At 42.8% G+C, this 21,442-nt stretch overlaps 1 protein-coding gene across 15 annotated transcripts in view; it reads left to right on the top strand.

Moving 5' to 3' along the window:
* syne1b (spectrin repeat containing, nuclear envelope 1b) overlaps nucleotides 1-21,442 on the top strand; it is a 665,691-nt gene that overhangs the window by 232,077 nt on the left and 412,172 nt on the right. For all 15 annotated transcript variants that reach the window (XM_069932310.1, XM_069932313.1, XM_069932309.1 and 12 more), the window contains 8 exons: nucleotides 2,578-2,744; nucleotides 4,425-4,578; nucleotides 5,877-6,502; nucleotides 9,567-9,746; nucleotides 15,606-15,756; nucleotides 16,882-17,040; nucleotides 18,860-19,042; nucleotides 20,251-20,352. In XM_069932310.1, the coding sequence (XP_069788411.1) occupies nucleotides 2,578-2,744; nucleotides 4,425-4,578; nucleotides 5,877-6,502; nucleotides 9,567-9,746; nucleotides 15,606-15,756; nucleotides 16,882-17,040; nucleotides 18,860-19,042; nucleotides 20,251-20,352 (1,722 nt within the window). The remainder of the gene's footprint in view (nucleotides 1-2,577; nucleotides 2,745-4,424; nucleotides 4,579-5,876; nucleotides 6,503-9,566; nucleotides 9,747-15,605; nucleotides 15,757-16,881; nucleotides 17,041-18,859; nucleotides 19,043-20,250; nucleotides 20,353-21,442) is intronic.

Genomic DNA, 21,442 nt, shown 5'->3' with positions numbered 1-21,442 from the left:
GTCATGCAAGTCTGGTTGTGGACTCAGCTCCACAAATCTGCCTGACCCTATTACCCTTAATTCCTTTACGATGCAAAAATCTGCGTGCCTTAAATACATTAAATGGGGAAGCCTCTACTGAGATTTCCACAGATTTTCCACCCTCTGGGAAATGAACTTTCTCTTCATCTTCTTAAATCTACTTCCCTGAATCTTGAAGCTATGTTCCCTAGTTCTAATCTCACTTTTCTGCCTCTATCTCATCTATTCCTTTCATAATGTTATACAAGATCTATAAGATCTTCTCTTATTCTTCTCAACTTCAGTGAGTTTTGTCCCTAGTTTTTTAATTTCTCCTCACAGACTAACCTGTTCATCTCTAAAATGAACCTGGTGACTCTCCTCCACACTTCAAACCTAGTATATCCTTTCTCAAGTAAGGAAACCAGAACTGCATGCACTTCTCCAATTGTGGCCTCACCAATACCCTGTACAGTTGCAGAGGAACCTCCCTGCTCTTAAATTCAATCCCTCCAGCCATGAAGGACAACATCCCTTCTCGATTACCTGTTGTACCTGCAAACTCACCCTTTGCAATTCATGCACAAGCACTCCCAATTCTCTCTGCATAACAGCATGCTGCAATCTTGCACCATTGAAATAATAATTAAGGAAGAGATAGATAATTTTCATGGTAAGGAATAACTTAAAAGTTGCTTCTGTCAAGGAGAATGCAAAGTTGAGGTTATAATCAGATCAGCCATGATCTTACTAAATGGTGGAGCAGGTTATAGTGGACAAGTGGCCTTTTCCTGCTCATAATTCATTTAATAGGCATTTCAAATAGCTGATCCAGATCCAAAGTAGTTCTTTGCTGCTCATTGGACTAGACAGTGGCTCATAAGTGGCTTAGAATATAGAACATTACAGCACAGTGCAGGCCCTTCAGCTCATGATGTTGTGCCAATTATATATAACTAAATAAACTAAACTCTCCCTACCTCATAACTTCCTATTTTCCTTCATGCATGTGCTTGTCTAAGAGTCTTTTAAATGCCCCAGTTGTTTCAGCTTCCACCACCCTTAGGCTAACCCTAAACCCTGGCAATGTATTCAAGGCACCCACAACTCTGTTTTTAAAAAAAAACTTAACCCTGATGTCTCCCCGAAACATTCCTTCCTTCACTTTATACAGTTGTCCTCTGGACTCAGCTACTTCTGTCCTGCTGGCAGTCTACCTTATCTCTGCCTCTTATAATCTCATGGACCTCTATCAGTCACCTTCTCTTTTCCTCCAACAAAGACCTCATGGCATTGATAGAACAGCCAAGTTACCCTTGTTGTGGCCACCCTCACCTCCATCCAGGGCCACAAACAACCCATCCAGGTGAGGCAGAGCTTTAACACGCACAACGACCAACCTAAACTACTGCATTTGGTGTACCCTCCTCTATATCGGTGAAGCCAAAAGTAGATTGGGTAACTACTTTGCAGAACACCTGCATTCTGTCAGTAGGACTAAGCTAACATTTTCAGTAGCCAACCTCTCATGACTATTCCCACACAGACACATCTGTCCTCAGCTTCGTCCATTTCCAGCATGAGGCTAAACATAAACCCGAGGTGCAACACATCATATTCCTCCAGGTTAGCCTTAAAACCAATGGGATAAACATCAATTAAAAAATAAAAAAAATGTAACCACCACCTCTCTCTGGTTCCACAATTCCCATCTCTTCTTTATCTGCTCCTGTTCTTACTGTTCTCTCTAACCAGCCCTCCCTCCCAGTGGTCTCTCCCTCTCCTTGTTTCTCCACCATTCCCTCCTTCTGTTCAATAGTTGATCACTTCTTAGCCCTTCCCCATCTCTTTACCCCTCCTTCTTTTCCCCCTTGATAGATTTGGTATCTCCTTTTCCCACTTTAGTCTACTATTTCTCCCCACAGATGCTGTCTGGCCTGTTGTGTCTCTCCACCAGCTCATTGTTTGCTTGGAACCAATGTTTATCTCAATCAACATCTCTAAAGAACAAATTGTCTGGCTGTTTGTGGGAGCTTGTTCTGTGCAATTTGTTTGTAGCATTGCTAAATTAAAATGGCGAGGAGATTACAGAAGTACCTGGGGAGACATGACTGACTGCAGTCACTGCAATCTGGAGCGACAGTCAACTTGCTGGAATAGCAAGTTGTGTTGAATAGCATCTGTAGTGTAGAAAGAACAATGAATGATTATGACCTGAAACATTTTGCAAATGGGGTAATTAATAGTCATGGGGAAAAGACAGGTCAGTGGAGCTGAGCCAACTGCCAGATCAGCCATGATCTCATTTAATGGCGGAGCAGACTTGACGAGCCACATGACCTCCTACTCCTTTTTCTTAAGTCCTTATGAAATGCCGACCATTTTTTTTCCCACTGATGCTTCTCGACCTGCTGAGTTCCTCCAGCAGATTCTTCTGAAGAGCTGCAAAAACTGCAAATTGCTCAGAGATGTTACAAAAGGGGAAAAGATTTACAACAGCCAATCTATCTTCTCCACTCTGTGCCACCTCAGTTAAGCCCATGCTGTGAAACCCCGTCTGTTTCATCATCTCTGCAGGACTTTCAGGCTGAGGTGACCTCCCAAGAGTCAGCCTATAGGGCTCTTGTGATGCAGAGCAAGGCCTTGTACCCCGGCACCGCAGAGGAGAGTGTGAAGGCAATGAAAGCAAGTTTGCAACAACTGGATAAGAGATGGCAGAGTCTGTCCCACTGCATCAAGAAACGGTAGGCTTAATTATATCTCTATTTAACTTTTATTTCTTTGCATCCGATATTCAATTGAAAAAAAAAGGTCAAGAAGTTTCTTGTGAGTAAATATTTACTTGATGAGTTTCTGAAATAAATGTAAATTAATATTCCCTTATTCTAACAGTTAAGTCCCAATACACCCACCCTGCCATGCCTTTGGGCTGGAATCGCAGCATTTTTCCCTTCATCTCCCCCCTCACCTCCATCCAGAGCCACATACAGGCCCTCAAGGTGAGGCAGAGTTTTACATGCACATCGTACGACCTGATCTACTGAATTTGGTGTGGCCTCCTCCACGTTAGTGAGACCAAACATAGACTGGGTCTAAGCTGGAACTCCTGGCAGCCAACCATTGCCATTCCCTCTTCACACAGACATCCATTGTCAGGGTGAGGCCAAACGTAAACTTGGGGAGCAACACTTTATATTCCTCCTGGACAGCCTTCAACCTAAACACATTTTAAGTAACCCTCACTTCCATCTGGTCCATTGTTTCCATCTCTTCTTTACATACCCCCATTTTCTCTAACTCTCCCACCCACTTGTCTCTTCTCCTCTCCCACCTTCTGCCCAGTACAATCAGTACACTCACCTCACACCCTCCCCAACTTCTCCCACCCCTTGATAAAGCTGATCCTCTCCCCTTCTCACTTTTGTCTCAATAAAGAGTTCCGACCTGAAACGTTGACTGAGCATTTCTACCCACAGATGCTGTTGAACCCACTGAGTCCCTCCAGCAGCACATTGCTTGCACAACACACTTTATCACAGCTTTCATATGTTGAATCTTTAATTTTTTTTTAATGATGCGGTCGAAGAAAAAAATTAAACTTCAATTCTATTTTTTCACATCTTTTCCTAACGAAGTAATTTTATATTACTGTGTAGATTCTTTTGATAACATTTTTTGGATTAAAGATTTTTATTCAGTACCTCCTCCTCACAAGAATAATGATTTTCTACTCATTTTTTAATCTAGCGGGCCTTCAGGGTTTGTACAATGGTCTCTACTTTGTTATTCTGGGAAGTAGATATGTGGGAGCCATTATCAAACGAGAGACTTCAACCCATTACCCAAAAACATGCTTTTAAACTTAATGATGGCATTTTGGAGGAAATAAAACCTGGCTGGCAAATGTGCATCACTCAAGTTTGTTATCATCAGACTGCAGACACCATGGTGAACACACGCATGCACGTGCGTGCACACATAGATGGATGCACGCAAGCACACACACACTTGTGCACATGCACGCACACTCACAGGCGCACACAGACACACACACACACGTTATCCCTCTCAGAGGCATACATACACACAAATATACACACACAGACATATACACACAGGCATACAAACATACACACACGTGCATACACTCACGCACATCAAGCAAACACACACACTCTCTCTCAGGCACACATACACTCACAGGAACAGACACTCACAGGTGCGTGCACGCACACATTCTCACTCTTACACATAATATTTACAAATATATATAAAGTTGTCATGTTGATCTCAGCTGTATTCAGGTATAAAATCTGACTGGTTCTACAAAGTCCATGCTTTGTTTAGTGTATATGTGGCTTCAGTCCCAAGCTGATGCTGTTCAATGAGCACAAATGCTCCTCTCCTGGTCCTCTTTTCCACAGGATTCGCAACTTCGAAGAGGCAATTGAGAAGCACCAGCAGTTCGATGAGTCTCTGTTAAGATTCTCTTACTGGGTTGAACGCTTTCTATGTGGCCTACAGTCAACCTCAGAGATCAGTTCCACTGATCTGCAGCCTGCCTTGAATCACTTGAAGGTAAAACTCAGCACTCATTACTTTTCAATTACACTCTGGGCAATGACAATTTTGGCAGTTTGATGTGCATTCCATCCCATTTTCTTTTCCACAATAGATATAATGTATTTTCCCTTGTTCTGTCATCAAAACTCCTCATAATGTTGTTTTCCTGAATCTGGGTATGCAAATTACAGAGCCATGTAATTAGAAAAGAAAAGTCAAACTATTGTGGAGGCTAGAAATCTGAAATTAAAGGTGAAAACTGCTGGAATCCCTCAAGAAATCGGGCACTGTTGATATTGTTTCTGTTTAAATTTAGTTGTCACATTATTTTTAGTTCAATGAGAAAAGTTCTGCAAACAGACCAATAGGATATCTCATACACCCTGTTGTTGATTTTGATCTCGTTAGAAGAAACCAATATTTTTAACATTTCCGTAACAACGGTGAACCAGCTAATAAATCCATTGAGTTTATGTCATTGTTCATTTCCATTCACCCGGTATCTCCCTGCCACCTAATCTTCCCTGATTCTCTGACAACCCATCTTACAACAGGGTTAATTTATCCCCACATCCTGAAAGGTCTGCAGAGCAGGGAAAATCAATGAGAGATGGTTCAAGGAAGAGGAAGAAACTCCACAAAGGCAATGCCTTGCCTCAGAATGTTGTGGCACTTGCTGCTTCCTGACTGCCATTCAGGCCTGGGGTGTTTCAGATGCAGGGCTCATTTGAGTTCCAATCCAGCATGGAACAGGTAACACCCTCCCCCAAGGCCACAGAAATTGGGTGTACAGGTGGATTAGAATGGACACAATGGGTTGAATGAAATTCTCCCATGCTTCAAACTCTTGTCGCAGAGATCTAACCTGCATGGAGTTGGGGGGGAGGGGGGCACATGCGGGTAGTGCAGGTGTCCCAGCGACTTGGGTTTGATCCTTTTCTCTGGTGGTGCTTGTGTGGGGATTACAATTTTCCATGAACACGTGGGCTATCCCCAAGTGCTCCATTCCAAGGAAGTGGAGAGGGCAGGTTAAATGGCTACACTTAATTACCCATGCTGAGTGGAGGAGGAATTGGAAAGAGGGGGTGGAGGACTTTGGTGGTGGGTGTGGGAGAGAGAATAGGTTAAAGTGAAATGAATGTTGGAGTGATGACACTGGGAGTTGGCAAAAGTTTGAAGGGCTGAATAGCTCTTTTGTATGTCATGAGGAAATATTAGATTGATAGTTAACTATTGCCTAATTTCCATCCCTCTGCATCCTGTCCCTTTGAATTAACCCTTTGTAAGCTTCTCCCCATTGTCTTACTATACAGGACCAGACAGCAGCTGTGGAGCAGCAACATGCCGAGCAGCAAAGTCTGAGGGAGCAGGTGGGCTCTTTGTGCTCCATGATTGAGCCCCAGGATCAGCGTCCCCACAGCAGGACCGAGGAATGCTTTCAACTCTTCCTGGAGGCTAATCAGGTTGTTGAGCGAAGGAAAGAGGTCCTCCAGCAGCTAGCTTCCTTCCTGGAAACCCGCAGAGTTGCAGAGAACGTGCTTCACCGCATCATAAAGACAGTTGAGATGGCAAGCAACTGGGACAGGGTGAAGACAGAGTTGTTGGATAAGGAGTTGGGTGATGTGACTCCAGATATTAAACAGTTGGAAGTGCAGGCTACAGCCCTTGATGCACTTATCAGTAAAGCCCAGTGTCACCTGAAGGATGTAGGCTCGGACTCAAGGACTTCTTGTAGGGCAATGGCAGAACAATTGGAAGTAGAGCTGGAGTCTGCTCAGAAACTCCTGGGGACCAAACAAAGTGAGGCCGAAGCACTTAACTCCCTGTGGAGATCGTTCAGAGAGCGCAAGGAGCATTTACTGAAGACAATTGAGGACATTGAAGAAAAGGCAGACAATGAGGGTTTAAAAGAACTGACTGTACCAGCTTTACAACTCAGGTGATTAAATTTTAAAGTGGGGGACAAGGATGGGGAGTGGGATGTAGGTCACGGAAACAAATGGCCAAACACAGTTCTATCTGGAATAACGCATTCAGCATTGATCCTGAAATGATCAATGAGCTTGCTGATTTAATCTGAAATAAAGTGAAATTGGAATACTTCATTTGGACAAAATAAAAACAAATTGACAAATCCTAAACATTCAATTCAATAAGATGACAAATTAATTTCTTAAACATGTCTATTGAGTCCCTTTGTTTTAACTTCCTGGAAAGAATGCTTTCAAAGCAGGTTTGTGTGGAAACAGTGTATGGCCCCGGACAAATGCTGCTTTATAATTTAGGTCATGTGAGGGGTGTCCCATTTTGCCTTATAGATGGAGTTTCCAGACATCATTGTATTCGTTGCTAATTGGTTTGTTCTAGATAAAGTGTACAAGAGTTTACATTTAAACAATATCTTCCACAAGTTTACAACCTTCCAAATAGCTTCAGGAATTGAGGCTGTAGGCTCAATCTCCTTCTGAAGAATTGAGGAAACAATCTGTGTGAATGCTCCAGTGGCATTTACACTGTAGAATATGCTCCCTTTTGGATGATGTTAAACTATCTACATGTCCAGGTTTCTTCATAAGATTTTCAGGCACATTTTGAACATGCTGTTTTGCTCATTTTATTTCTCAGCCAGATCAGATTCAGTTGATTGCCTGTTTCTGTGACTTGGTTCTGTTGAACTTGTCGACAAACGTGAGAGAAGGAGAAACTTCTTCCTTGTCTACAGCTCAAAGATGCAATATAGTAACAGCTCCACGTGGCATTTAACATCTGAAATTTGGTTTCATTGAAGTCAACTTCCAACCTGAGACCATTTCAATTTACCAGTGTGGATGTATTTGGATTAGGCTTACTTTATGGCCAGGAAACAACTTAATCTGTATGACATTGGAGTCAGTATCAGAAGATAAGGAGTGTGCTTTGTTTGGTAGGGTATTGGAGTGTGACACTCAAGGATCTTAACTGGATTGGGGATCTCAGCTCTTTGGGAATGCATAATGCATATTCCTCTTTGTTGAAGAGCATAAGTTGTATGCCGGGAGCAAAATGCACAAAAGTATATAGACTGAGGGAGAGGGCAGCATGGGAACCAGATATTGGAACCAGGATTCGAGAGGGTGCTGAGGGCAAGAAGGGTCCCGAAGGGCCTCGGGCACTGATCGTATTGGAGATTTGGATTGGGAGCTCAGATTACCAATGTTTGAGCAAGAGTCTGTGTAGCTGCAGAGACTGGAGGAGAATCCACAGGCACTCAGTGTCTCTGATAGGACTTCCTTTTGCTTATCTTTCTCTTATTGTTAAGGGCAACAGGCATGTTCATAGTGACTTTTTGCCTTATGACAGACAAAAGTTGAAGTATATCATGTATACATTTTTCTGCATTATTATGTAACAACTAAAGGAACCTTGAACCTTGAAATGAAAAATGAAATGGGGTAAAAGAAAGTTAACTTATGAAGACGGATTAATGGACAAGATATAATCCTAACCCTCACCCTAATTTTTATTTGTTCCTATTAATCTTTCTTAAATGTCTGCACAGCACACATTTATTTCAATATTTAATATTATAAGTGTTTTGAGTCATTATTCAGAAGTTTGGTGATGTTTTGTGACCAGAAATAAACTGTAGGAACTCTTTTTTTTTATCATTAAGCCTATGGTAAAATTTAAAGTCATTTCACTTAAAGTAGCACTTTTGAAGAACTTATCAGCAATGTTAAGTGAGGACCTGCTCTACAGCAAGAAAGCCAATATACCAAAATGCAGAGTTTCCCTCTCCCACCAGTCACCCCACAAGAGAGCTTTGCAGTCAGGGGTACATGAGAGGGAGTGCTAGTTCGCCAATCTCACAGTCCTGGTCTCCCCCTCCCCACCCCCATTCCCTCTCCCACCAGTCGCCCCATTCCCTCTCCCACCAGTCGCCCCATCCCCAAGAGAGAGTTCTGAAGTCAGGGGTCGGTGAGAGGGTGGAACAGACAACAGGTGAATATTTGTATGAGTTTTGGAGTTGGTGAATTTTCCATCGGTGAATTCGATGGTCAGTAATTTATTTTTCGTTATTGATTATTCTCGACATTGAATTTTCTGTCGGTGAATTGATTTTGGTGAATTTATCGCACACCAGAACAGCTGCATGTAGCAGCATACCAGCAGCATGGTTGGCATAGTGGTCAGCGCAACGCTCTTATAGTGCCAGCAATTGGGATTGGGATTCCAATCCGGCACTGTCTGTAAGGAGTTTGTACATTCTCCCCATGTCTGCATAGGTTTACTCTGGGAGCTCCAGTTTTCCCTCACTGTTCGAAAATGTACTGGGGTTGTAAGTTAATGGGGCAGCATGGGCTCGTGGACCGAAAGAGCCTTTTTCCATGCTGTATGTCTAAATTTACATTTAAAATTTAAATGTAAAATATTTACTGCCCACCTTCTGAAATACTCTCATATACCCATCATATCCACCAAATTCTCTTACCGCCTACCCACACCTAGAGGTCATTTACTGTTGACATTCAACCTTCCAGCCAGAGGGTCTTTGGGGAGGGGGGAGGAAATCTGCCCAGTATATTGGATGGGACACAAAGACCTGTGCTTTGTGAACTCATTATACTTCATTGACATAAAAGATCCAAACCAAATCTTCGCCTGAGTTCCAGAACCAAAGGAGAATGATCAGGTCAAACATGTTTGTAGATCTGCAAGACTTTGAATTGTTTATTGCCAAATGTGTGGAGGTTAAGTGAAGAACTTATCCAGGCAAGTCAGCACATATTTAACTGCAGCAGGTAATGCAATAAGAAACAAAAGTGCAGAGTCAAAGGAGAGTGTCAAAAGGTATAATGTAAAAGAGTGAAGTGTCAAGAAAAGTAGAGCAAGGGTGTAATCTTTCATCCATGTGAAGAGTCTTGATAACAGTAGGAAAGAACCTGTCCTTGAATCTGGAGGTTTGTTCTGTCAAGCCCAGGAGCTGCCTAAGACTAACCATAGACTGCCATATTTTTCCATAGGTTGAGACGGTTCAGTCTCCTGGAGGAAGATCTCAAATCCCAGCAGCATGAGTTGCACTGGCTGATGGATAAAGCTAAGCAGCTTGCTGAGAAGGATAAGTCGCTAGCTGCAGAAGCTGAGAAAGAAGTTAATTTCCTGACAGTGATGTGGAATGACACCAAAAAGCTGATCAATGATGTGTAAGTACGGTAAAATTAATCCGTGACATGACTAAATCAAATTATACAAGAATGTCAAACTAATCAATAAAAGGAGGACTATTAAATGATGTGATGGTGGTTAATCTGATCAGTGACAGAAGTACTGTAAATCCAATTATCTGCACAAGGACATTTGAACTAATTGACAGAAGATGGTTAAATTAATCCGCGTCTTAAGTACTGATGACCCCTCATGTTATGGTCGTTCAGATTAGAGAAATTTACCCAACAGAATTTTCAAACTCACTGCCCAAAATTCTGATGCATTAAAAAAATCCCACCTCTATTTCATACATGTATGGATATAAAAATGTGTATTTCCATTCAAACTGAAGGCTGGAAGATTAATCTGCAGTTACCTGTCTCTGCAGAAGCAGCTACTAGCCACTGAAGAGATTGCTTTGTTAGTTTCCAAAGCAAATTGTCTCCTGACCATGAATCAGCAGCTATGTTTACTGTTGAGAGAAACCCATCTCCACTTCTATCGTAGATTCCATGGAAAATAGAAAATTGTATAGAGAATGGCTTTCTAGGAGCCTAACTCCACTGTAATGTAGGAGTCACCTGTACTGTAATTCTAATCAATGGCACACAGATTGTTGAACTAATCAATGACACACTGGTAAACCCAAGTGATGATGTGAGTATAGCTTATTGATGCATGTGGATGGTTAAACTAATCAATGACGAATCTTGCAAAACTTAATCAATGGTAGAACAGAGGACAAATAAACTAATCAGTAATTCACGAACAGGGAACTGATCAGTGACCCAGAGATGATTAGTGGGGTGAGGTTAGTGACACAAATCAATGACGTGAAGAAGGTAAAACCAATAAATAGCATTGACCCAGAATTCTTGCCTTTTCGATTCGTGACCAACTTTATTTACGTTTATATTCAGACCAATTGAATTATCCAATTATGTAAAATTATAGTTGAGTTGATTATGTTCAGAGTGAATTTAACATTAGCTGTGGATTATTTTTATTTCTTCTGAGTGTGTCACATATTAGTATTTCTTCATTCATTGTTGTGAATATAAGTTGCATGGTGTTTGCTGTCCATCCACAGTTGTAAGCAAGAGGCTTTCTGGGGCTCATTCAAAGGGTGGTATTCAGGAATCACCACACAGCTAGATTGGATCAGAATGGCAGATATCCTTTCCTGAAGGAGACAAAAAAATTGGATAGATCCAAGATTGGAATATTTATAGAAAATAGAAATGTTCAGCACAGTGCAGGCCTCACTCTAACAATTGGCTAGAACAGTGGTTCTCAACCTTTTCCAGGGTTGTTTTTGAAGCCTTTTTTAAACAACAGAACAACGTGAGCTATCCTTCAATCCTGCGGCACCACACCCATGGCTAAAGACGTTTTAAATATTTCTGCCAGGGCCCCTGCAATTTCTGCACTAATCTCCATCACGGTTCGAGGGAATATCTTAGTGTGTTCACTCTGCTCAGAGTCCTCCCATTAACATTGCATTCTGGCTTCAAATTTGACCTACCCAAATGAACAATTTTGCAATTTTCTGGGTTAAACTCCATCTGTCCAGCTCTGCATCTGATTAAATATCCCTTGTAATTTCTGTCAACTCTCCTGACTATTTACATAACCCAGCCTTACACTTCCTCATCCTGGTCATTTCTTCTCTTTCTTCTTTTCTTCTTTGGCTTGGCTTCGCGGACGAAGATTTATGGAGGGGTATGTCCACGCCTGCTGCAGGTTTGTTGGTGACTGACAAGTCCGATGTGGGACAGGCAGGCACAGTTGCAGCGGTTGCAGGGGAAAATTAATTGGTTGGGGTTGGGTGTTGGGTTTTTCCTCCTTTGTCTTTTGTCAGTGAGGTGGGCTCTGCAGTCTTCTTCAAAGGAGGTTGCTGCCCGCCGAACTGTGAGGCGCCAAGATGCACGGTTGGAGGCGATATCAGCCCACTGGCGGTGGTCAATGTGGCAGGCACCAAGAGATTTCTTTAGGCAGTCCTTGTACCTCTTCTTTGGTGCACCTCTGTCTCGGTGGCCAGTGGAGAGCTCGCCATATAACATGATCTTGGGAAGGCGATGGTCCTCCATTCTGGAGACGTGACCCATCCAGCGCAGTTGGGTCTTCAGCAGCATGGATTCGATGCTTGTGGACTCTGCCAGTTCGAGTACTTCGATGTTGGTGATGAAGTCATTCCAATGAATGTTGAGGATGGAGCGGAGATAGCGCTGATGGAAGCGTTCTAGGAGCCGTAGGTGATGCTGGTAGAGGACCCATGATTCGGAGCCGAACAGGAGCGTGGGTATGACAACGGCTCTGTACGCACTGATCTTTGTGTGTTTCTTCAGGTGGTTGTTTTTCCAGACTCTTTTGTGTAATCTTCCAAAGGCGCTATTTGCCTTGGTGAGTCTGTTGTCTATCTCGTTGTCGATCCTTGCATCCGATGAAATGGTGCAGCCGAGATAGGTAAACTGGTTGACCGTTTTGAGTTCTGTGTGTCTGATGGAGATGTGGGGGGACAGGTGGTCATGGTGGGGAGCTGGCTGATGGAGGACCTCAGTTTTCTTCAGGCTGACTTCCAGGCCAAACATTTTGGCAGTTTCCGCAAAACAGGACGTCATGCGCTGGAGAGCTGGCTCTGAATGGGCAACTAAAGCGGCATTGTCTGCAAAGAGTAGTTCACGGATAAGTTGCTCTTGTGTCTTGGTGTGAGCTTGCAGGCGCCTCAGATTGAAGAGACTGCCATCCGTGCGGTACCGGATGTAAACAGCATCTTCATTGTTGAGGTCTTTCATGGCTTGTTTCAGCATCATGCTGAAGAAGATAGTAAAGAGGTTTGGTGCGAGGACGCAGCCTTGCTTCACGCCGTTGTCAATGGAGAAGGGTTCGGAGAGCTCATTGTTGTATCTGACCCGACCTTGTTGGTTTTCGTGCAGTTGGATAACCATGTTGAGGAACTTTGGGGGGCATCCGAGGCGCTCTAGTATTTGCCAAAGCCCTTTCCTGCTCACGGTGTCAAAAGCTTTGGTGAGGTCAACAAAGGTGATGTAGAGTCCTTTGTTTTGTTCTCTGCACTTTTCTTGGAGCTGTCTGAGGGCAAAGAGCATGTCAGTAGTTCCTCTGTTTGCGCGAAAGCCACACTGTGATTCTGGGAGGACATTTTCGGCGACACTAGGTATTAGTCTATTAAGGTCCTGGTCATTTTTATAAATCACAAAGAGAGGGGTCCCAGAACAGATCCCTGTGAAACACCGCTGGCCACTGACCTTCTTTCAGAATATGAACCATCTACAACCACCCTGGGCAAGGAAATTCTGTATCCACAAAGCAAGGCTTCCTTGGATCCCATGCCTCCTTACTTTCTGAATGAGCCTTGCATGGGGAACCTTATCAAGTGCCTTACTGAAATCCATGTATGCTATTTCCAATGCTCTACCTGCATCAATGTGCTTTGTTACATCCTCAAAGAATTCAATCTGGCTCATGAGACACAGCCTTCCCCCAATGAAGCCATGATGACTATCCCTAATCAGATTATGCCTCTCTTGTAAATCCTTTTTTTCAGGATCTTCTCCAACAATTTAAAAGAGTATTGCATTCAGTTCTGGTCACCTCATTATAGGAAGTATATGGAAGCTATGGAGAGGGTACAAGGGAGATTTACCAGGAAAATAAGCCTTTTTAGGCTGACTTTTCTCTTTGGAATGAAAAGGATGAGAGGTGACTTAATGGAGGCCTACAAGATTCTGGAATAAGGTGGACAGGCAGCACCTTTGACAAATGGCAGGAATGGCAAACAGCAGAGGACGTCTATACAAAGTGATGGGAGGAAAGTTTAGAGAAGATAACAGGGGTAAGCCAGAGAGTTGTGGGTGTCTGGAATGCATTGCCAGGGATGGTAGTCTCTTACAGAGGCACATGGATGAATGAAAAGTAGAGGGTTGCATGCTAGGAAGGGTTTTTTTTTGTAGGAATATGTAGGTCAGCACAACATCGAGGACTGAAGGGCCTGCACTGTGCTGTAATGTTCTGTGTTCTATGAAGTAAGACTCACTGGTCTGTAATTTCCTATGTTATCTCTACTTCCTTTCTTGTACAATAGGACATTTCAAGTTCTCCAAACCTCTGGTACTTCTCCTGACACCACTGATGATCCGAAGATCATTGCTAGTGGCTCAGCAATCTCCTCCCTCACTTCCCATAATAGCCTTGGGTAAATCCTGTCTTGTCTGAAGACTGATCTAACTTCATGCTTTCAAAAACTCCAGCGCACCTTCTTTCTTAATGTCAACATGCTCAAGCGTTTTAGCTGTGTAAAGTCTGAAATCTGGACAGTGAGCTGTAGTGTTCACATCACAGTGTACTGGACAATAATCCAACAGTGTAGGGTCTATTCACTGATACAGATGTTCATCAACATTACTATCACCAGGTCCCTCACTCTTGACAGCCTGTGGTTTACCATAGACCAGAAATGTTATTTCCTCTACCATATAAATAGTGTGGCTGTAAGTGCAGGTCACAGCTACATATCTTGCAGTGAATAACCCACACTTGACACCAAGCTCAGGAGCTTCATGTAATAACATTACATAAAGAGCAGTTCATGAAGGCAGCTCTCAATGGCAATGAGGAATAGGCAATAACAAGCTGGCCCTACTTACTAGTGAAGCCCACTTTCCATTAATAAGATAACAATATGCTGTTTTATTAAGGCAACTATTTTATTTCCGGGTCACATATCTGTCCATGACCTTGTGTACTGTCCCACCCTGACTGCCTGCAGATTGAGGAACAACACATTATTTTCTGGCTGCGCACCCTCCAGCCACACAGCATGAACACCGACTTTACTGCTTTACATTAAACCTGCTCGCCTTTTCTTCCCACTCCCTCTTTCCTGTCCTTCCAGTTCTTTCACCCACACAGCCCTACCATATCCTCCTCCCCACCATTACTGCTGTCCACTCCCTCCTTTCTCCACCTATCATTTCCTGCCTCCCCCCCCCCTCCTATTTTGTTCTGATGCTTGCCGGCATTTTCCCATACTTTGATGAAGGGGTCAAGCCTGAAACGTCAGCTATGTATCTTTGCATTTGCTACATAAAAGACATTCTTTGACCTGCTGAGCTTCTCCAGCATTTTGTATTTTTCTTTTTTTTTAAGGCAATGACACTTATGGTATTTGACATGCACTTGCAAAGCAGTGAGAGAGATGGGGCATTTCAAAAGTTCACAGTAGTTTCAAATAATGTGCAGAAAAACATTATTGGCACCTGCTGGTAGATGTATGAAAAATAGGCCGTTTTGGACTGTGAGGGAGGGGTTAGATTTGATGTGGAGTAGAAGGGCCCACACTACTGTAATGTTCCGTGTTCTGCACATTGGGCCTTCCTTGGATTTGGATGAAGTGGCTGGTAATTTATAAAAACTGCAAGAGCTCTTGGAAGTGCCATATTAATTGGTCACTGTGGTGGATGCTCTCATCACAAGGCCTTCCACAAAGCCATACTGAGGCCTGTGTGTGCACATCAATGCAAAATCCTTCAGTTGCAAGCTCTGACAGGAGTGTGTGTTGACTGCCCATCGTCCATTCAGAGGCCTCGAGGTTAACTCATCTGTCACCACTGGTATGATTGTAAGGTTCATTTTCAATGAACAATGTCTCTCTGCCTTCCTCTGGGAAATTGGCCAAACAATTGGGCTGTTTTCTCCAAGGGTTCTCCCAGTATTACTGCAGATTTAAAAGAAAGTTGCAAGAAATTCATGTTTAAAATAAGATTCTCATTTTTTTGCGGCTTATGTAAAATAAATTAATTCAGTGTTCACATGGACTAATTGTTTCCTCATGACAGTCAGGATCAAAGCAGCTGTCTGATTGCCCTCATGAGGGATTATCAAAGTACCAGATCTTCTCTTCTCAAAGTGGTTGAAAATTCAGAAGTTACAGCAGTGGTCAAATCAAGTCTGCTGGACCAAGAGGACTTAAAGAGAACATTGTCCCGGGTAGGTGCTCTTCAGCATTGTTAACCCTTTTAGCATTTTTCCCTGTGTGTCGTGACCCAAATCGAACTGGAAAATAATGTAACCTAGCCAGAGCATTTAAACTATGATTTGGGGATTTTTTCAATTACTCACCTATATTTGAGAACAACTTCATGAAACTACCTTTGCTCCTTCCCTTAAGATAAAACTGAAATATTATTTGTTAGCATGAAAGAGCAGGAGTTTGCCATCTGGGCTGTCAAGCCTGCTCTGCTGGTCTGGCCCACTTACCCATCTGTTCCCTATAACCTCTGTTCAGTGTCTGAGATTGAGGCCTATGGTTCTGGATAACAAAGTGAATAGTTCATTGTATTGGAACACAAATAGAAACATGACTGAGGTAACTCCAACCTCTTACAACTGGTCCCACTGATTCCATCTCTTCTTTACCTGTCTGTACTTGCTTTTCTCTTTAACTCCCTCCCTCCTCAACCTATGGTTTCTCTCTCTTCCTATCTCTTCACTTCTCCTACCATCTGTCCAATACCTTGTCACCTCTTGGCCACTGCCCAATTTCTTTCCCTTTTTTCTGAATATTTTTATTTCCCTTTTCACGTAAATTATGGCGCCCCTTTATAATTTATTCATAACATGGGGCCCCAACCCGAAACACTGATTGAGCATTTCTCCCCATGGATGCTGCCTGACCCATTGAGTCTGACCAGCAGCTCATTGTTGCACAAATGTGACACTGTCTGACTTGTTGAACTTTGTAAATCTTTCTTTTACAAGGTTTAGTTTAGGCATCTCGTGCTGCATTTACAAGGGTGGCAGACTTGAAAATCTGAGCAACACCACAGATCACTTTAGGAATAAGCCTGAGACATGCTGCAAAGATGAGAATTTGACTAAATCTGGGAGTATTTTATTTCTTTGGGATCTTGTACTTTCTCCTGGTCAAACATGGGAGTGAGATTGAGGCAAGTCTTCGGGGAAAGTTCTGTTTCAACTGTTGAGTCCATCACTTTTGGCACTTCACTAATCTCATTACGGAGAATTCCTGCAGAAGATCCAGCTGGGTAATATTAAGGGCAGGGACAGATGCCAAGTAAAGCCTTTCTCTGATTCCTTCTGTTTGTTGGACAGCATGAGGTGGTGAAGTCGGAGTTAAGCGTGAACCAGGAGCAACTGGATGGATTCACACTGAAAGGCAAGCACCTGCTGGCTGAACTGAAGAAAATTCATGGCTGTGACCCAGGACCACTCAAAGAGGATCTGGACACTATCTTAGACCAGTGGCTGGATGTAAGGATGTGATTTGAATCCTTTCTTTGCTTTTACAATATATAATACTTCACCACAGAACAGGCTCTTCAGCCCATGCTGCTGTGCTGATCTATGGAAACAAACTCCTCAAAAGTCTCAATCTTCCCAACCTCTCATCTATAACCCTCTTATTTTTATTACATCCATGTACCAGCCTCCACCACCACCCCCGGAAATGCATTCCAGGCACCAACACTCTCTGTAAATAACCTACCTCGAATATCTCCCCACTTTCCTCCACTCCTCTAAAACATATGCCCTCGGGTATTTGCTTTCGTCACCCAGGAAAAGGGTTCTCTCTACCCAAGCCCCTCATAATCTTATATGCATCTATTAAGTCACCTCTCATCCTTCATTACTCCAAAGAGAAAAGCCCATGTTCTCAAATCCTGGCCACAGGTAAATCTTCTCTGCATCCTCTCCAAAGCATCTACGTTCTTCCTGTCATGAGGTGTCCAGAACTGAATGCAATTCTCTGTGTGGTCTAATGAGAGTTTTATAGAGCAACCTTTCTTCATGGCTCTTGAACTCAATTCCCTGACTAAAGAAGATCAGCACACCATGTGCCTTCTTAACCACTCCATCAACTTATGTGGGAGTCTTGAGGGATAATGTTGTTGAATCCAGTGGTAAAAAGGTCTCCGTTATAATGTCAGCCCTTCTTTCATATTAGCTGTCCTAGATAGTAGAGGACATCTTAAATCCACAACCTGATCCTATTAATGTCTATTTTGTATGTGGCTCTGTTATTACACTGTGAGATTCATGTGGGATTCCCTGGATTGCTGGAAAATAAACTTCAAACAGTTTGAAGTTTAAATTAAGTAATCATTCCTCAACCCTCACAAAGTTAGAGATTCTTTAACTGATTAGGTCATAGATGCAAAGAATCGATTCAAAAGTTCAAATTTATCGCCAGTGTACATACATGACATAACATATAACCCTGAGATTCCTTTTCCTACAGGCCAGGCAGAATTCCTACTTGTCGGAAATTGTACTCAAAATGTACTCAAGAATAAAGATGTAAACAAATAAATAACTGTAAACAAACTGACTGTAATACATAAAAAAATGAATGTTCAATAATAAATAATGTCCAAAGTAAGATTCCTTAAATGAATCTCTGATTTAGTCTGTTGTTGAAGAATCTGATAGTTGAAGGTAGCAGCTGTTCCTATACCTCTTTTCTGTTGGCAGCAGGAGAATAGAGCATGTCCTGGGTGATGCGGATCCTTGATGATTGCTGCTGCTCTCTGACATTAGAGTTCCATGAGATTTCCTTGATGGTGGGGAGAGTTTGCCTGTGATGGACTGAGCTGTACCTTTTACAGGGCTTTCCACTCAGAGATATTGTGATGCAGTCAGTCAGCACACTTTCCACTACGCATCAGTAGAAGTTTGTCAAGGTTTATGATGACATACTGAAGCTCTGCAAACTCTGAGGAAGTAAAGGTGTTAACGTGCTTTATTTTTGATCATGTTAGTATGATGGTCCTGGAAAGGTTTAAATTTGCTCATCCTTATCCTCCTCTGATTCCACAATGATCACTGGATTGTGCATCTCTGGTTTTCCTTTCCTAATGTCTTTGGTGTCATTGAGTGGGAATTTGTTTGTACATCTTTCAGCCTAATTTTTAATCTCCCTACTGTACTCTAACTATTCATCCTTTAATATACAACCCACTACCATGGTATCATCATCAAATTTGAATTGATTGATTTGGCTGGAACATTTGTTCATATTCAGAGCAGCCACATATATTAACAGCAAACAAAATACACCTTCCTTTTGCAGGTATCTGAGAGACTCGACGCTAACATTGAAAGGCTAAGGGTGAGCCTTGCACGATGGGAGGATGTGTTGAGCATTGGCGATGAGATAGACATTTGGTCCAAATGTTGTGTCTCTGAAATGAATGAAATGATCAACAACTTGAATGACAGCCAGAGAATGGAAATACGATTGCAGGAATTCCAGGTAGGTCACAAAAGACAATTCTAGAACAACTCAAAGTTCTGCTATATGAAATTTTCAATGTTGACCAACACCTATTCATTCAAGTGATGCAAAGTCAGTGATGAAATTTGCTGGATATACAAATGGGAAGCCAAGATGCCAACAGCAAATGTCTTGTTGAGTGGAGTTGTTCAGTCTGCACAGAGCAAGAGGCCTTGCAATGTTGGATCATTGCTGTAGGATCCTCTGAGAGCAGCCACCCAGTGCATTTTGTGCAGTGTATTAAATATTGGTTATGCATAATGAAATGGCCAAACTTCTTTAGGCACTTAGCACTGGGCTCCTTTGGAAATAACGAAGGTTAGAAGACCGGCATCAACATTTCATGACACCACTATTATATTTCGGGTCACTAATAGCCTTGATGTGGTGAAGCAGAGACCCTTAGCATGGAATCTGCTCAGATTAGTTTCCTGTGCACACAACATGTGGCTTTACCTGGCTGTGCTCACTATTCTGAATTTGAAGCTGATGATGAACAGGTCATACAGATTTTTCTATTCTTTTATGGTTGGCCCGTCCTGTGTCCTAGAGATGTTTGAGTTATTTAAAAAAAAAACAAATTCAGCAAAGAAAGGAGAAATTAAACATCCAAACGATTTTTGTGGAACTTAATTATCCTTTTTTTTTATACCTTATCTGAATATCCTTCTGCTCCTTTCTCCCTTGTATAATTACCTATTTTCCCCTAAAGTAAATCCATATAATCCAGTCCTAGAGGTAGAGAACTCTGCACATTCATTATATTCTGGGTTAAATTTCTCCTAACTACTTTATTATATGTATTGGTAACTGCTTCATATTTAGGGTTCCTGATTTGATATTCCTGGCAAATAGAAATTTACTGTGCAGTTGTACAATTAGTCCAGTTATTATCTTATTATCGTATAGCTTTGCTTCTCTTTGCACTTTGTCACAAACTATTCTTGGATTGACCTTCTGTTTGTCTTCTGCTAAACCCTCTTCTTCAATTTGTTTAGTGAAGATGAGTCGACTGAAACTTCAGCACTATTCTCTTTTTTCCAAAGTTGTTATATTTCCAAAATTGCAAGTTCAATGGCTTACTATCACACTCCTGTTCTTTAATATTCCTTCAATAGCATTTTAGCTGGATGCACAGTGAGGTAGTGGGTTGACTAACACTTTTGTTCTTGGTTATTGACTTGTAGTGCGAGGCCAAAAACAGGGGGGAGAAGCTAAAATGCCTACGCTCAAAAGTCAGTGAACTGGCCAAGGTAATCAAATGGCAAGAGGCTCCACCTGTGCTCCAGGTAAGCAAAGGTCTTCTCATTCGTTATGCTGAAGCATTAGGCTAGGAATTGCAAGGATACACAACTGGGTGTGGACAGGACAGCTATGAGCAGCTGCTGGACTTAGCTTGAATCCGTAACCCTTTGGCTCTGGGGTACTGGGTTGCTGTGGTTTGGGGAGAGAGGGGAGAGACTGGGGATGGGTTGGGGAGGGATGGGAAGGACAGGGCATGGGTTGGGGAAGGATGGGAAGGACAAGGGATGGGTTGGGGAGGGATGGGAAGGACAAGGGATGGGTTGGGGAGGGACGGGAAGGACAGGGGATGGGTTGGGGACAGAGGGGAGGGACTTGGGATGTGGGTTGGGCAGGGAGGGATGGGATGGATTGATGGGATAGTGGAGAATTGGGGTTGTGGGTTGGGGAAGGACTGAGGTTGTGGTCTGCTGTGGGTTTGGAAGGGAGGGGAGGTTCTGGAGATGGTTTGGGGAGGGAGAGGAAGGATTGGGGATGGATTAGTGGGGGGGATTGCTGTGGGTATAGACTGGGGAGGGATAGGTTTCATTGGGCGCTGTGATCTTAGAACAAGAGGCTGTAACAAAGTTCCAGCCAGGAATAATGATCCTATTGCGGGGGGGGGGGGGGGTGTTGGTGTGGGAGATAACATCAGGATCTCAGATAAAAAGACTGTTACAAAGGATGATGTTGGGGTGAAACACTCCATTTTCCACACATTTTATGTGGCCTCAGAACTTCCCACAGCTCTGCAGACGGCATAGCACCCTTGAAACTGTGTCATGTGGACAGCACTGCATCATGCAAAGGATCTTGGAAATCTGGAATCCCCAAAGGGAAGGGGATGTCTGTGAATAATCTGCGATCTTTATCAGTTGGTGCAATCAAGAGAAAAGGAGTCCTTGTAGGCAATTAGAAGTAATAAACAAATTATTGGTATTCTCATTAGTTGGAAGAGATGGCAGAAGGGGTTGCTTCTTCCTTCCCTTATTTCTGCTTTCTCCAAGTGGCATTTTATTAAAGATAGATCTACTTTGGTGACCTCTGAACATCAGTAGGGCAGGGAACTGATCGTAGACTTCAGGAGAGAGGTTGGAG

The sequence above is a fragment of the Narcine bancroftii genome, chromosome 4 (assembly GCF_036971445.1).
Source record: "Narcine bancroftii isolate sNarBan1 chromosome 4, sNarBan1.hap1, whole genome shotgun sequence".
NCBI lineage: Eukaryota > Metazoa > Chordata > Chondrichthyes > Torpediniformes > Narcinidae > Narcine > Narcine bancroftii.
Note: the sequence above shows the minus strand (reverse complement) of the source record. Positions and strands in the feature narration are given on the sequence as shown.